The following is a 16,603-nucleotide window of genomic DNA, read 5'->3' on the forward strand; positions in this document are numbered from 1 at the left end:
CGGGGCCCGGGGCATGAGCTCACCGGCTGCCTCTGCGCCCGCTGTCTTCCCCGTGCTGGCGGGTCCTCCGTGCTCCCGCACTCCTCCTCAAGTGGGGGGAGCACCTCAGAAATGGTGATACACACACCTGACTCTTCCCGAGGTCTCCCCCAGTGCAGGGGGTGTGGGGTCAGGAGTGTGGGTTCCGGAGCCGGACGGTCTGGGCTCCGGCCCTGGCTCCGCTGTACACCAGCTGGGGGACGTTGGGTGGCTGCCACGCCCCAGTTTCCCCTCCCGTAAAACGGGAATGATAATGGGAGTGATCATGGGAATGACAGGGCTGGTCTGAGCATAAAGCACTCGGAACGCCACCCAGAGTAGAGCGCGCTCTTGACACGATCGTCCGTGGATCCTGAGCGAGTGGCAGAGCTGGGGTTGCACCCAGGCCTGTCAGGCCCCAGCCCGGACCTCTCACCGTGGCACTAGGCTGCCTCTGGAAGGACATGGGCTGTGCCCATGTGGGTGCGCATCAAATAATTGCCTGGCAAAGCCTCCTTGGCAGTGGCGGGCACCAGGGACACCCAGACCACATTTCCATACACCGCCAAGGCATATGCACTCCCAGGGGGCAGGAGAGGGCGGAGATGGGCTTGCAGTGTAGCGGATAAAGGCACGGCTCTGGACCCAGACTGCTGGGCCTGTCTCCACAAGCTCTGCTGGTAGCCTGGCCTCAGGTCCTGGTCCCCCCCAGCTGTGTGACTTTCCTAACTGTGTGGCCTCAGGCAAGTCCCTAGGCCTCTCTGTGCTTCAGTCTCCTCAACTGCAGGATGAGGATAGTAATAGTGCCTGTCTCCTGGATGCTGAGAAAATCAAATGAGACGACACACGCAAATGCTTAGGACAGTGCCTGCCTCAGACTGAGTACTCAGAATGCATTATTGGCATCTCCACAACAACAATAACCTATATATATAAAAGCCTAATATGCTAAGTGTCTGGCCGATCGGTCGATCTTTTATTTGGTCGACCGCTTGACCAGTCGCTATGATGTGCACTGATCACTAGGGGGCAGATGCTCTGACCAGTAGGTTAGCTTGCTGCTGGGGTCCGCCGATTGGGGAGTGAGCGAGACGGGCTGGACACACCCTGGAGCCCTCCTGCAGTCCCTCCACCTGCAGGCCAACCTCCCTCAGTCTCTCTCCTGCCCGGCTAGCCCCGGTCGGCCCCGATTGCCCCGATTGGGACTGGGTGAGAAGGGCCGGACATGCCCTGGAGCCAACCTCCCATGGTCCCTCCCCGGCCTCTAAAATATTTCTCCTAATTAATTTCCTTTCAATGTGCACAAATTCATGCACCGGGCCTCTAGTAGTAATCCTATATAATAAAAGCCCAGTGACCCAATGGTGGAACAGCCAGAATGACCGGTTGACCAGTCACTATGACACACACTGACCACCAGGGTGCAGATGCTCAACACAGGAGCTGCCCCCTGGTGGTCAGTGCGCTACCACAGTGGGAGCGCTGCTCGGCTGACAGGGATGAGTGGCTGCTCTCGCAGCAGGAGCAGCCGCTCAGAGGGCAATCCCCTCAGGCCACCCCCCCAACCCCCCACCACCACCATGCATGAATCCTGTGCACCGGGCTTCTAGTATAATGATAATACTAATGTTATCTGGGACAATCTGGCCCCCATAGAAGCTGGAAGAAGGCTAGGGCAGAGGGAGGAGTTCCCAGCTCTGGAAACTCTGATGATCAGGTTCAAGGTTCGCTCACAGTGGCCCTGCAGCAGGTCAGAGGGACTGTGCCTGGGTCCTGGGCATAAACCCAGCCCCCCGGGCCCCAGAGCGCAGACCCTAAGGCTGCCTGCAGCAGGCTCCCTTCTGCAGGGCTGAGGGGGGCTGCCTCCGCACAGGGAGGGAGGAGGCCGCCGTCTGCCGCTCACTCGGCAGCCCTCAGTCAGGCATGGCGGGCCAGGGCTCGGTCTCTGTGCAGCTGTGGACACAGAGCTTGGGTTTGAATCTGGGTCCCACGGCGGACCAGACCAGACCAGACCAGACCAGACGTGTGACCTTGGGAAATCCCTGAACCTACCTGAGCCTCGGTTTCTCACCTGCAGGAGGGGATGGATGCTTGAGAATGGGCCAGAGAAGTGGCTAAAGCACCTGAGCAGCGCCTGCCCACATGTGCTTAATGCCTGGCCATTTCCTTCCAGAAAAGTCAGGGCGGGGGTAGGAGGAGCCGGGGGAGGGGAGGCTTTCACACTCAAAGCCCTGCACCTTCCTGGGGACCCATCCTGCTTGCCCACCTCTGGTGACCAGGGACTCCCTCCCTCTCTCCCAAGGCAGCTCCTTCGCTTTATAGCAGGGGTTGACACACCACTGTGGCCCCTGGGCCACAACCGGCCTGCTATCTGTTTTTGTAAATAAAGTTTTATTGGCACATAGCCACACCCATTCTCTTACATGTTGTGTATGAGAGTGGAGTAGTTATAACAGAGACCATATGACCTGCCGAGCCCAAAGTACTCACTACCTGACCCTTGACAGAGAAAGTTTGCCGACCTCGACCGTAGACAGTGCGGGCGTGGGGTGGGGCTCCACCTGCATTGCCATCTTGGTCTCCCCTCCTGCTCCCCCCTCCCATGCCCTCATCCTGATGGCCTCCCCCCACGCCAGCTGCCCCAGCAATACCTCTGCCCCCTTGCCTTGCAGTCCCAGACCCTGACCTCAGCAGACGTCGTCAGCATGAGGGTGATGTGCCTGGAGGGGGAGCGGTGGAGGAGGGTGATGACCCAGGACTTCAAGCCCTTTGACAACCGTGAGTGAGGGGTCCAGGGGCCGGTGGGGGTGGGCTACTCCTCCCCGTCTTCTCTCTTGGATCTCACTGTTCCAGTCTCTCTCTATGAACTTCCACACCCACATCCGACAAGTTCACTGCCCGCTGCCCCGGGATGAAGTCCCGGCTCCTTACCCCGGCATTCAAGGCCACTGGGGAATCCGCCTGGCTTCCCCTCCAGCATCCTCCCCTGTGGATAGGCCACACCAAAGGCCAGCTCTCCGAACTCACGTCGCCCATCCCTGCCTCTGAGCCCTTGCACATGCTGGTCACATGGTCTGGAAGGCTCTTCCCACCTGGAAAATTCCCACTCACACTTCAAGGCTCAGTGAGGAGTCACCTCCTCCTGGAGGCCTTCCCAGACTTGCCCAGCCCTTTGTACCTCCCCTTTCAGGGAGTTTATATCCTGGGTCACCACTGCCTGACTATGGGTCTGTCTCCCTCACTCAGCTGTGAGCTCCCTGAGGGCAGAGCTATCCCATCCCCGCGTGCAGTCTGAGTACTCAGCACAGGTCCAATCTGGGTGGTGCTCGGGAAGTGTTTGTTGAATGACTGAGTGCCTGGCCCCACCCCTAGCCCTTCCTGCCTCCCTCCAGACCTTGCAGGCCATCTCCAGGGAAGAGGTGAGCAGAGGGAGAGATCCAGGCAGCGTTCTAAATGCAGCCCTGCCATGACTGAGTGTGGTCTGACTGGCAGGTCCTTTAACATGTTTGGCTCAGTTTCCTCATCTGTAAAATGGGGACAGTTACCTGCTGCACACGGTCATTGTGAGGAGTCTATGAGCCAAGACTCAAACTGCTTGGCACACGCTCAATAAACATTTGCTTATTGTTCTTCATGGAGTTCTACAAAGTCTCAGAATTATAGAACTTGGATCAATTTAACTTCAGAATCATAAAATCTTACAATCATAGCAGATTAACAAGATAATTAAATTACATGAATGAGATGATCCATTTAAACCGCTTAGATCATTTCTGAGTGCAGAGAAAGACTGCCCTGATTCATCCATTCAGAAGACAATTAAGCGCCTACTATGTGCCAGGTAAAAGTTCCAGGCACCAAAGACACATGAGAGAACAAGTCCCTGCCCTCAGCAGGCTCACGGTCTGGTAAGGGAGACAGAAAATGAAGAACCCAAAATAGGGATTTTATATGTCAGGTGGTGATAGTGCTCTGGAGAAAATGAAGCAGGTGAGGCGGGTAGAGAGGCGGGTGGCACCCCAGGAGGGAGGAACGGCAGGTGCAGAGGTGGAGGTGGGAGCACGTGTCGGCTTTACCATCTCAGCGTCGTGATCCAGCATCCCCCAAGCCGGCTCTCGCCTCCTTCCTCCCCCTCCAGTTCGCCTGATGGCCCCTGACTCCCTCCAAGTCACCCAGGAGGGGAGCCACACATGCAACATAACCTGGACCGTCCCCCAATCCTCCCACTACCTTGAAAGACACCTGGAGTTTGAGGTCCGGACAAGGTCCCTGGACCACAGTTGGGAGGTGAGTACAGGGCCCAGCCCGACCTGCCCTGATTCCTATGCTGCTCACCCTGTCCCTCCTCCATCTCCGCAAAGGCATGACAGCCCCAGGCAGCCCTGCCGCTCCTCTGCACTGCCTGCTCCCGCCTCTCCCTCCCTCCCTCCCTGTGACCCCGACAACCCAGGGCTCCAGCAGGTGGCAGATTCCAGGCTGGCACTAGGGAGGATTTACAAGCCAAGAGGCAGGCGCCTTCCCTCTGTGAGGTGTCAGAGGCCCTGGGACGCCACCTCTCCGCTCTTCAAATCCACAGGGGTCTGTGCTCATTCACTCACTCACTCCTTTATTCACTCACTCAGTCACTCAGCAAACATCTCCTGAATGCCTACTATGTGTTGGATGCTGGGGAGAGAGTGGGGGCCAGACTGGCAAGCTTCCCACTCTCAGGAAACTCACATGAATGTGTGTATGTGTGTGGGGGGCGGGGGGGAGAGTGGGGAGGCAGGCAGTCAGCAAACACGGAAACAGGAGACTGTGGAATATTGGTAAAACTTATCAAGAAAATGACATGCGATAACACTTCTAAGAGGGACGGGTCCAGGAGAGGCTGCTCTGAGGTCTGAGGGTCCAGAAGGAGCTGACCCTGCAGAGACCTGGGGAGGGTTTTCCAAACAGAGGAAGCAGCCGCTACAAAGGCAAACGCTGCCTGGGGAGGAAGGGTAGGGGGGAGGAGGGGCCGGGAAAAATAAAAAAGAGGATGCAGAGGTGGTAGCAGGGCGACCAGCCTCCAGCCTGAGAGGTGGTGGGAGCTCAGACCTGGGGCAGGGAGGACAGGAGAGGAGGGGAAGGGTCCCCATAGGTCCTGGCGTCCTTGCGGTGGAACCAGTTGATTGACAGATGGCTTTGGATGGAGGGGATGAGTGAGAGGGAGGGGTTTAGGATGACCCCAGCAACTGGGTAGTCAGGGAGTCTTTGGGGAGGATGGGGTGGGAGTGGAGGAGGGAGGGTGGCGGAGGGGAGAAAGGAAGGCTTTCTCTGTTTTGCTCCGCCTCCTGGTCAGCCCTGTCACGGGAGGGGGGGGGCAGTGGGGGCCCCTTTGCGCTGACCGTCCTGTCTCTGCCCCAGGAGGCCTCCCTGCTGACCCTCAAGCAGAACCAGCAGTGGATCTTCCTGGAGACACTCGCTCCAGACGCCGCGTATGAGCTTCAGGTGCGGGCCAGGGCCCAGCGAGGCAGCCTCCTGACCTGGAGCCCCTGGAGCCAGCCCCTGGCCTTCCGGACGCGGCCCGAAGACCAGCTCCTGGCCGGGAGGAGGCCTGACGGTACGATGGAGTTGGACAGGAAGGGGTGTGGGTCTTGGACGGCTGGTGAGGGAGGCCTGGGGCTGAGGCTACAGTGCTCAGCTGCCATCATTAGCTCACTTGATGTGACCCTGCAGTGTGAGCAGCGGGGGCATAATTGTGCCCATTTTACAGATGGGAACAGGGACTCAGGGAGGGCATGGGGTTGCTCAGAGCCCTGTGAGTTAGTGGGGAGGCCAGAGAGGCTCTTTTCGCTTTCTCCATCCTGAAACCTCAGACTCCTGGTGTTTTCCAGGGTTGGGGTGGGCTGCTTTCACCTCTCAGCCTCAGTGTCCTCATCTGTAAAGTGGGTACCATGATACCGAGGCAGGGCTGCTGGGATGAAGGCACACGATGCCCCATGTGGGCCTGGCTGGGCCAGCGGAGGCTGCGAAGGCCTAGGGGGCAGAGACTGGCCGTCCCTCAGCACAAGTTGGGGGTGGGGAGATGCGGGAGTGATCTGGGTGAGGCGGGGTACCTCTCTAACCCCTCTCCCTGCTTCCCCTCCCACCCGCGGGCAGCCTCTTCACTGGGCCACATCCTCGTGGGCCTCTGCGGTGCCTTGGGCTTCCTCGTCGTCGTCTCCCTGCTGGTCAACTGCCAGTACCTCGGGCCATGGTAAGAGCGCTGGCTTCCCCGTCTGTCCTGCGTGCTCCTGTGTGACACCCCTCCCCCCTGGCTAGGTCACACTCTGGGCTGAGCCCCTGCTCAGATGCCGCAGAGCTCCCTCTGCCTTGCCAGGAGTCTGCACTGCCGAACGCCGGGCCTTTCCCTGTGGTCCATCCCCAAAGACAGAACCAGCCTGATGGGAATTGGGGGGCAGGGAGAGTCCTCAGGGGGCGGGGCGGGGGACTGCCCGGAACAATACTCTCAGGAGTCGTACGTGTGTGTGTGTGTGTGTGTGTGTGTGTGTGTGTGTGTGTGTACGCCAGCTCTTGTGTGTGTCGGTCCTCGTGGCTCTGTCCGGGTCTGGGCATTCATTCGTTTATTCCTTCACTTACTGAGTCCAGCTCAGGGCCGGGCAGGGCGCTGAGAGCTGGGACACAAGGGCTAGCCACGTGCACGCGGTCCCATCCTCCTGGAAGGAAGGTGGATACCTGTCAGTCACGCACATGCATATATAACGACACCCTGTGGTGAGGATGGGAAGGAAGGTACTGGAAGCGGGAACGTCAGCTGGGAGGGGACACTTCCCCGAGGAAGCGATGACTCCCTTGAGATCTGAAGGAAGAGCTAAGGGGGTGGGGGCGGGCAATGGGGAGAGGAGAGCAAACAGCATGTGCAAAGGCCCTGGGTGGGGAGGAGGCAGGAACGTTTCAGAAACAAGGCGCAGAGAGGCGGTTGCCACGGAGACCAGAAAGGGTGGGGGAGTGGGCTGGGCATGTGGGCAGCAGCCGGGCTCTCTGGGGTCTCGAGGCTGTGGCATCCACTTCCACACAGATGCCTCCCGGCCACTCAGACTGGAATTCGGCCCACACTCACCTCTCCCCACACCAGGCGGCCCTGGGCAAGGCACAACCCGGGCCACCAACCCTGACACCCCCGACGAGGAGGCCCCCGATCTGGCCTCTGGCCTGACCCCCTCCCCTGGCCCACTCCGCTCCGGCCACCTGTGGCCTTGGCGGCTCTGGCTCAGTTTCCCACCCCCACCTCCTCTCCCGGGCCCCCTGCTCTTGGCCCCCACAGTGTGCGGGGATGTGTTTGCAGGGCGTGTTGCCACACTTGGTTTGTATTTGTCTCCTTAGAATCTCAGCTCCTGGAGAGCAGGGACCTTCTCTGTCGGCCAGTCTTGTGTCCCCGCGCCCAGCACCACGCCCCTTACTGGACATGCGATCAACATTGACTGACTGAATGATCGCATGTAGAGGGGCTCGGGGCTCTGCCCTCAGAGCTGCGGGCCGATGGCAGGACAGGGGGCCCCTTCCCTTCTCACCTTCCTCCCCCGCTTCTCCCCTGTTCAGGTTCAAGAAGGTTCTGAAGTGTCACATCCCAGACCCCTCGGAGTTCTTTTCCCAGCTGAGCTCAGAGCACGGAGGAGATTTCCAGGTAGGAGTTTGGAGGTAGCGGGCAGAAGCGGGCAGCTGACGTGCGCCAGCCAACGCGTGGGCAGTGGTGCCCAAGGGCGGGAGGTGGTTCTCATGTGGAATGGCACCTCCTGTTGGAACCAGACTGCCTGGTTCTAATCCTGGCTCCATCACTTCCTGGCTGTGTGACCCTGGGCAAGTGATAGAACATCCCTGTGCCTCAGTTTCCTCATCTGTAAAATGGGGAGGAATATAGTGTTACTATGTGTACGGCCCTGGGAGCATTGCCGGGCCCACAGCTAGACTTACTGTCACCAGCCTGTTGACTGAGCAGGTCTTGGCAAGCAGAGCATGGGCTGGAATTCAGTCCCACCCCACCACACCCCAAACCAGGTGCCCTTGGGCAGTGCAAACCTGAACCCCCATCCATGGCAGCCCTGACCAGGAGGCCCGCCACCTGCGTCTGTCCTAACTCCCTCCTGGTTCACTCTGCTCTGTGGGTACAAGTTCTCCCCACACCACAGAGCACACACACCTGTTCTGTGCAGATAACACGCCCTCTGCCCCGCAAAGAGTCCCTGGGTGGGCTCCCTGGCTTCTCACAGATGCTCACAAGTCCTGCAGTCACCTCTAGCCACAAAACAGATTCATCTGGAAAGTGCTGGCCCACAGTCATACTCTGAACTCCATTCAAAGTTGTGGTCTCACCCCCTCCCGCCCCCCCAGTCCACACCCACTTCAGGAAGGAAGCTTCAGCGGGGAGGGGGAGGGGGTGGGCTGCCTCTACCACCCTACCCATCCCCTACCTCAGGCACCCTAGGCTGGGGGGAGGGGCTGAGGTGGGGGTGGAGGGAGGTCAGGAGGGGCTGGAAAGCCATCCCAGGCCAGCTATCATGAGCTGGCGTTGGAGTGCTCTCTCAGGCTGGTCCGGGCCCCTTCTGGAATTCTTTGGAAAAGTCCCTAGGACTGGGATAGCTTACCTACAGTTCTCTCGATGTGGGGGAATGCAGCAACTGGAAATTCCTCCTTTAGTCCTAAAGGTAGTGAGCTCCCCATCAGCAAAGGTATGCAAGTGAGCCTTGCCTATGTAGCAAAACATGGCTGAAGGGATTCCTACATTGGGCCTGCTTGGAGGCCGGACTTGGTGCACGCTCAGTCCTCCTCCAGCTTGAAGTCTTCCTGATTCAATGGCTTAGGCATTTTGAGGTAAAGTGGGGTCGCTCCTAGAGAGCTGCAAACCACTCCATGCCCCCATGAGATCACCCCCAGTTACAGCGCCTGCCCCAGGCCTAGTGTGTGGAGGAGGCCCTGGGGACGCACAATGTGGCTGGGGGTCGGGAGGCCAAGAGGGACCCCACCCTCTGTCCGCGAGTGGGGGGCCTGCCCCTCTTTCTCTCTATCGCAGGACCCCCAGCTGCAAGGCCACAGGCCCACTGCCCTGTCCAGGGACGGGACCTGGGCGTGCATGCGTGTGTGTGTGTGGGCATGAAGGAGGACGGGGTTCCCCTGTGTCCCCCCTAATGCACTTCAGGGCATTGTGGATGGAGGCCCCGGCCCGGGAAGTGGCTGACCACACACCTCTGAGGGGCCCTGGGAGCCTGGCACGCCAGCACTGGCCACGGCCTGGCCTCTCCCGGCTGCACGCTCAGCGCTGCTGCCTCTGTGCACCCCGCCCGACCTGCGCCCTTTCCCGCTCTCCTCGTTGGCCACCCTTCCTGGCCACCCTCAGTTGGCCCTACGGTCTCTCTCTTACATCTTCCTCCGGAACACAAACTCCTGGCTTGGGGGAGGGGGTAGATTTTGTAGAGTGGTGCGTGTGTGTGTGTGTGTGTGTGTGTGTGTGAGTGTGTGAAGTGTGTATGTGTGTATATGTGTGTGTGAAGTGTGTATGTGTGTGCATATGTGTGTGCGTGTGTGAAGCGTGTGTGTATATGTGCGTGTATGAAGTGTGTATGTGTGTGCATGCGTGTGAAGTGTGTATGTGTGTATGTGTGTGCATATGTGTGTGAAGTGTGTATGTGTGTATGTGTGTGCATATGTGTGTGAAGTGTGTATGTGTGTATGTGTGTGCATATGTGTGTGAAGTGTGTATGTGTGTATGTGTGTGCATATGTGTGTGAAGTGTGTGTGTGTGTGTGTGAGTGTGTGAAGTGTGTATGTGTGTATATGTGTGTGTGAAGTGTGTATGTGTGTGCATATGTGTGTGCGTGTGTGAAGCGTGTGTGTATATGTGCGTGTATGAAGTGTGTATGTGTGTGCATGCGTGTGAAGTGTGTATGTGTGTATGTGTGTGAGGTGTGTATGTGTGTGCATATGTGTGTGAAGTGTGTATGTGTGTGTGAAGTGTGTATGTATGTGTATGTGCGTGAAGTGTGTATGCGTGTGCATGTGTGTGTGAAGTGTGTATGTGTGTATGTGTGTGCATATGTGTGTGAAGTGTGTATGCGTGTGCATGCGTGTGTGAAGTGTGTATGTGTGTATATGTGTGCGCGTGTGTGAAGTGTGTATGTATATGTGTGCATGTGTGTGCATGTGAAGTGTGTGTGCGTGTGTATGTGCGTGTGTATGTGTGTGTGCGTGTGTGTGTGTGTGCATCTGTATAACAGCCCACTTAGCTCCAGAAACTTGCTTTTGGGAGGGAGAAGCAGGACATTTCTCTACTGGTCCATTAATTCATCTGAAATATATTGCTTGCCCCCACCCCCTGCCCTGGGCCGTGTGCTGGGGGCACAGGCGTGCAGGGAGGGGCCTATCAGGCCTGGGCTCTGGGACCATGGTCCACCTGCGGAGGGTCCCAGGACAGAGCTGTTGGTTCTCAAATGCACCTGGGGCCCCCCTCACACCACCCTGAGGGGACCCCGCCCCCCACTGTGCAGTGTGATTGTACCCTGTGCCCGCTGTTTCCACCTTCATTTTCCTTTTTTAAAAAATATTTTTTTATTGGTTTCAGAGAGCAAGGGAGAGGGAGAGAGAGATAGAAACATCAAGGATGAGAGAGAATCATTGACTACCTGCCTCCTGCACACCCCGCCCTGGGGATCAAGCCCACGACATATGGCCCGAGTGGGAATTGAACTGTGACCTCCTGGTTCTCAGGCCCACACTCAGCCACTGAGCCAGGCCGGCCAGGCCCCGCCCTCATTTCCTTACTTGACAGCTCCCTGCAGGTCCCAGTGAGGCAGCAGGGAAGACCAGCAAACTGCTGTGCAATTGGGGCTCCGAGAGGCAGGGACCTGCCCAGGTCACACAGCCAGTGAGAGCTGGGGCTGGACCAGCCTCCCTGCTCCTGGCCAGGGAGAAGTGCTCTGCTGGGCACGCTCCTCTCTGCGGAGGTGGGGCAGGTGGGAGGCCCGGGCACTGGGAGGGGGAAGCGAACTGGGGGGCTATTAGCTCCCTACCAGAGATACTCCCTGTGTGATCAGAGCCAGGGCGAGTCTGTAAGTGAACAGGATGCGCTCGCGGGCCCCTTCTGCCTCAGCATTGGCTGGTCGATTCACACTCACGCTCGTCCCCACCAGACGCTGATGTTCCACCCTTCGCTGTGTCCTCGGTACCTAGGTGCCGCTAGGCTTATAGTAGGTGCTCAGTAAGCGGTCGCTCATTGAGCCAGCACTGCCCCGGGCGCCTGCAGGGAGCCAGGAAGGCCTGACGGGCTGGGGAGCAAGCCAGTGGGCAGGCAGGTGGGGTAGGGGGCAGCCAAGGAGGGCTTCCCTGAGGGGCAGCTCTGGCTGGCTTGTGGGAGGAGGCATCCCACTCACCCCCTCTGGTCTGTCTCCTGGCAGAAGTGGCTCTCCTCGCCCTTCCCCTCGTCCTCCTTCAGCCCCAGCGGCCCGGCCCCCGAGATCTCCCCGCTGGAGGTGCTGGACAGGGACGCCAAGGCCACACAGCTGCTCCTGCTGCGGCAGGACAAGGGGCCCTCGCCCTCTCTGGAGACCAGCGGCCACTCACTGACCAGCTGCTTCACCAACCAAGGCTACTTCTTCTTCCACCTCCCGGACGCGCTGGAGATCGAGGCCTGCCAGGTGTACTTCACCTATGACCCCTGCGCTGAGGAGCTGGACGAGGATGGGCCCGGAGCCCCCGAGGGGTCTCTCCTCCCATCCCTGCCGCTTCCGCCAGGGGAGGATGATGCCTACTGCACCTTCCCCCCCAGGGATGACCTGCTGCTCTTCTCCCCCAGTCTCCTCAGCGGCCCGAGCACCCCAAACACTGCCCTGGGGGGCACTGGGGCTGGTGAAGAGAGGCTGCCGCCCTCCCTGCAGGAGGGAGTCCCCAAAGACTGGGCCCCCCAGCCCCTGGGGCCTCCCACCCCAGGAGCCACTGGCCTGGTGGGTTTCCAGTCGCCCCAGGAGAATGCACTGAGAGAAGCAGGAGAGGAGGGTGCTGGCTCTGGCCCTGGCCCTGGGGAGGGGTCCGGCCTTCCCTGTGCCAGCCCTCCTGGGCAATGCCAGGTCAGGGCCCCCACCTCCTGTCTGCCCCTGAACACTGATGTATACCTGTCCCTCCAAGAGCTCCAGGACCAGGACCCGGCCTACTTGGTGTAGACAGACGGCTGGGGCGCGCCAGGCCCCGTGGGGACTCTCTGTCTTCAAGGCTTGTCCACTGCTGAGCTCCTCGGTGTCCAGCTGCCCCTTGGACGCCTTCGCTCAGATAGCCCCGACCAGGCCCTGCACACTCAGCCATTCAGTCCCATACCTCAGCTGCTGCTCCCTGATCCTACTCACTGTCCCAGCCAGGAACTGCAGGGGACACTGACTCCCCCATCAGTCATGGGGTGTCCTGGACTTTACCTCTGAGGCATCGCTCCTCCCCAGCCGACAGCTGCTCCTCAAGGCGAGTGCTCCTGTCTCTGGGGGTCTGCACGGCCTCCTTTCTGGGCTTCCTGCCCCATCTCACTCCATCTCACCCCCTCTCACCCACCCTCCACGGGGCAGCCAGAGCTCTCCCTCCAAAGCACAAACAAGGCCATGCCGTCCCGGGGCCCCTCTGTCCTCAGCCCATTTCCTGGCCTGGCCCTGGCTCTCCAGCATCATGTTGGTCGTTCCCTTCTGGAACCCTCTCAGCAGTCCTCCTGAGCCTCGGAGCTAGCCTCATGCCCCCGCACCTTTGCACGTGCCGTTCTCTGTGCCTGGGGTGCCCTCTCCTATCTCATCGAGGTGACAGACTCCCCTTATCCTTCAAGCGTGGGTTCAGCTTCCCCGGAGGGAAACACCGCCTCCCTTCACGAGCCTTGAGATTCGGCACTGGAGTTGTCAGGGTCGCAGGGCGGCTGGATAAAGAGGCCTCGTCATTTTCCTTTGGGATCGCTGTGACCTCAGAAAGCTTGGCTACTGCATCTTTAAGGCTGCGGCCCAAGTATGGACAGAAATCCCCCAGTGAAGTGGACACCGGCTGGGTCCTTCCACGGAGCCATAAGGCAGGCTGCTGGAAAGAGACCCCTCCTGGTGGCAGTAGCCCACTCCTGGGTCCCGCCTCCTCCGCCCTCCGCTGCAGGGCTCTCTTCCGCAGCCCAGGGGCTGGCACACCTCCAAAAGGGCAGCTCCATTCACTGCACTTGACTCGGTGTACTTGGCACCCCACCGTGTTCCCCGTATGAATGGATGAACTGTCAGGTACCACCTTGCCTGGGCTTCCTGCACCCAGCTGCCTTCTCGCAGGGGGTGCCATCCACCTCACACCCTGGGCACCTGACCCTTCTGAGGTCAGGACTCAGAGAGGCGAAGCCCCCTGCCCACTGGGTCCAGCATGCCCGCTCCAGGACTGCCCATCCCCTCCCATGGCAGTCCTCCCCCTCCTACCTTCTTCTCAGGGCTCCCCACCACACCTGCACTTCCTTTCCCTCTGTCCCTGGTGTTAGGTGGGAGGGAGCCCAGGGTCCGGTGCCTGCCACTGCAAGGCAGATGGTGACGAGATAATGGACCCTCCCTGGAAGCCACAACGACCTCCACACAGACACGGACTCCTTCCTGAAAACCGTGCAGACCCCTGCGGCGGGAACTTCCTCAGTTCATGCCCCCGCCCTCATTAAACACTTGAATTAAAAGAAACCCCCTTCCCTGTTGGCGGCGAATCCACTGGCCCTGCCTTTGTGGTTCGAGGGTCGCCCAGGGATGGCAGATTAAACCCTTCCTTCCTTCCTTCCTTCCTTCCTTCCTTCCTCTCTCTCTCTCTCTCTCTCTCTCTCTCTCTCTCTCTCTCTCTTTCTTTCTTTCTTTCTTTCTTTCTTTCTTTCTTTCTTTCTCGACTCTCTTTGTTTCCTGCACACTAACCTAACACCTGGAGCCAATCATATCTGTGATGTTTGTCACAACCTTCTTCCTTGACTTGGAGTCTTGCAAAGGCATGGCCCTTGTTCTTTACAAGAGCAGGGGGAGCGGAGTGCCTGTATTTATAGGTTCTGCTCCAAGCTGATTTGACATTTGACACAAGCCCACCCCTTGGGCGACTGGCAACCTTTGATGTGCTTTAGGACAGAAGCTCTGTCCAATCATAGGGGCCGGACCTGCGCTGACCAATCAGATTTCTCTCAGCGTTGGGCATTTGAACTCAGGGAGGGAGGGAGGCTCCTGGAACAGTCACACGGAGAGAAAGCACTGGAAAAGATGAGCCCGCTCCTGACACAGACACCTACCTGCTGCTGAGGCGCTACCGGCCCTCACTCAGGATTCCTGTTTCCTGTGTGTCCAAAATAAACCTCTTGCCTGAAGTCGCCTGAGTCTTGAATTCTTACCATGGAACAGCTCAATTACCCTGCCGCCTCCTTCCCACCTCCTGCGTGGGACACCCTGTGTGCTGGGTGTCAGAGCCCCGCTCCTGCCTAGACCTTTGCGGTGTCCAGGGGCAAACTGGGGAACCGCTCTGCAAGTCCGTTTCCACTTTGCAGAGTTCTGGGAAGGTTACATGTCTCAGGCCTTGGTCATTTTAATATTTTTATTGATTTCAGAGAGGAAGGGAAAGGAAGAGAGATAGAAACATCAATGATGACAGGGAATCACTGATTGGCCGCCTCCGCACACCCCCCACTGGGGACCGAGCCTGCAATCCAGGCATGTGCCCTTGACCGGAATCAAACCTGGGACCCTTCAGTCCGCAGGCTGACGCTCTATCCACTGAGCCAAACCGGCCAGGGCTAGATATATTTTTAATGATCTGTGTGCACCATCTTTGTTTTTGTTTACTTAATAGTTTTCTTTAAGTCAATTCACAGTTTGGGTTAAATAGTTTTATTTAAAGGAAAATCTTTATATTGCTTCTGGAAATGGTAAGCTGATATTCACTATAAATGAAAGGTAACCATAAAAATTAAATGCAATAAAAATGTTTTAATCCATTGCCTGCTGGAAATCTGCTCAGTTGGCAAGGTTGAGGGTTCGATCCCCAGTCAGGGCACATACAAGAAGCAGCCAATGAATGCATAAATAAGTAGAACCACCAATTGATCTCTCTCTTGCTTTCTCTCTCTCTTAGATCAATAAATAAAAATTAAAAATAATAAAGGGGAGATTACTAGGTGTGGGTAAGCCGTTGGAGACATCCCGGCACCAAATAGCCTTCCTGAGGAAAAGCAAAAGGATTGAAGAGGAAATGTCTTTTTCACTAACAGGAGTCAGGTTTATCTTATCCTGCAGGGGTCCAGGCATCCCCTGGCATGGTCTCATGACTTTTATGAATCTTGGCTGCACTTCGTGACCTCCCTGAGCCTCCATTCCCTAATCTGCAAACTGCGGAACATGACACCTGCCTCACCGGGTCCTTTCCAGGCGAGGAGAGATGATGCTGGGAAGTATGTACAAAATTTGTATTTATTTTTCGTGCCCTTGACTGAAAAGTTGGGCCAGATCATGGATGTAATGTCTGGCATCCATAAACAGCACCCATGGCAGACATGGCGAGTGGATTGCACCCGCGCGCGGCAGACCTTGCTCACAGATCCTCATCCTCCGGAGCCTGGGTGGCCCTTCAGCTTCTGTAGGCAGGTCCCGACTGGTCACAGCTGCACCGGGTGACATCTCTGGACCAGATAGATCATCCCTCAGGTTCCTTCCACAACAGAAGCTCTTGTTTTTCCAGACTCGGATTTTCCAGGCAGGAGGACAGGCTGAGAGGCTGGCAGCGGAAAGCTGGGAGGGTCCTGTGAGCAGGTGGGCGCAGGGGACCCAGCTGTCCCCGCCGTTTCCCACGGGAGACCCGAGCTGGCAGTGAGCAGAGAGAGGGCCATCTGACAGCAGGTGGAGGTGGTCTGATGGTCCAGAGTGGATTAGCCTGTGGCCTCGGGAGCTGGAACAAGGACGGAGCAACTGGCAGGGGCGAGCGGAGGGAGTAAAGGAGACAGGCCTTCCCCGGGTCAGATTGCAGGGCAGAGAAGCGGCACCAGCTGGGGACCAGGCAGCCGAAGGCCCCGGATCTGGGATCTGTCAGGTGCAGAGCGAGAAGCAGGAGGCAGCCAGGGCAGATGGAGGGATAAGAGAAAAGGGAGGAGAGGTGGGCGGGCCTTTCAGCCTCTCAGGTCTCCTATTTCTTGAGCTGTATTTGTTCCCTCAACTCCCCAAGTCACCCCCCTCCCTCCACCACCACCACCACTTCCACCACACCTCCCGGCTCCCACTCCAAGCAACTTCCAGGGCCCACGGTTACCAAGAAAACTGTGGAAACAGACGGAGGCTAGGATGACAAACCTCCCACCGCCCTCTAATTATTGACATTCCAGATAACGCCAACAACAGTCAAGAAGCACTTTAAAAAGGAATGAGGAACTAATATTTATGTTTCAGACACGGTGCCAGGCGCTTCCCAAGCTCATCTCTCATCCCCGGGAAAGGACCCAGTGAGGCAGGTGTGGGGTTCCACAGCTTGCAGATTAGGAAACTGAGGCTCGGGGAGGTTACGAAGCGCAGCAGGTGCAGCCAAGGTTCAAACTCGGGTAGCTGGGGCGCCAGAACTCTTGGTCCTTTGCATCTAC

General features: G+C 58.1%; 1 protein-coding gene across 1 annotated transcript in view; it reads left to right on the forward strand.

Moving 5' to 3' along the window:
- Window positions 1–13,793, forward strand: part of IL2RB (interleukin 2 receptor, beta) — an 18,182-nt gene extending 4,389 nt beyond the window's left edge. The window contains exons 5-10 of the mRNA XM_014530862.1: window positions 2,691–2,796; window positions 4,157–4,305; window positions 5,407–5,602; window positions 6,142–6,238; window positions 7,582–7,666; window positions 11,427–13,793. Coding sequence (XP_014386348.1) covers window positions 2,691–2,796; window positions 4,157–4,305; window positions 5,407–5,602; window positions 6,142–6,238; window positions 7,582–7,666; window positions 11,427–12,188 — 1,395 coding nt within the window. The 3' untranslated portion in view covers window positions 12,189–13,793. The remainder of the gene's footprint in view (window positions 1–2,690; window positions 2,797–4,156; window positions 4,306–5,406; window positions 5,603–6,141; window positions 6,239–7,581; window positions 7,667–11,426) is intronic.
- The last annotated feature ends 2,810 nt before the right edge of the window (window positions 13,794–16,603 follow it).

Source organism: Myotis brandtii, unplaced genomic scaffold (assembly GCF_000412655.1).
Source record: "Myotis brandtii unplaced genomic scaffold, ASM41265v1 scaffold78, whole genome shotgun sequence".
Classification (NCBI taxonomy): domain Eukaryota; kingdom Metazoa; phylum Chordata; class Mammalia; order Chiroptera; family Vespertilionidae; genus Myotis; species Myotis brandtii.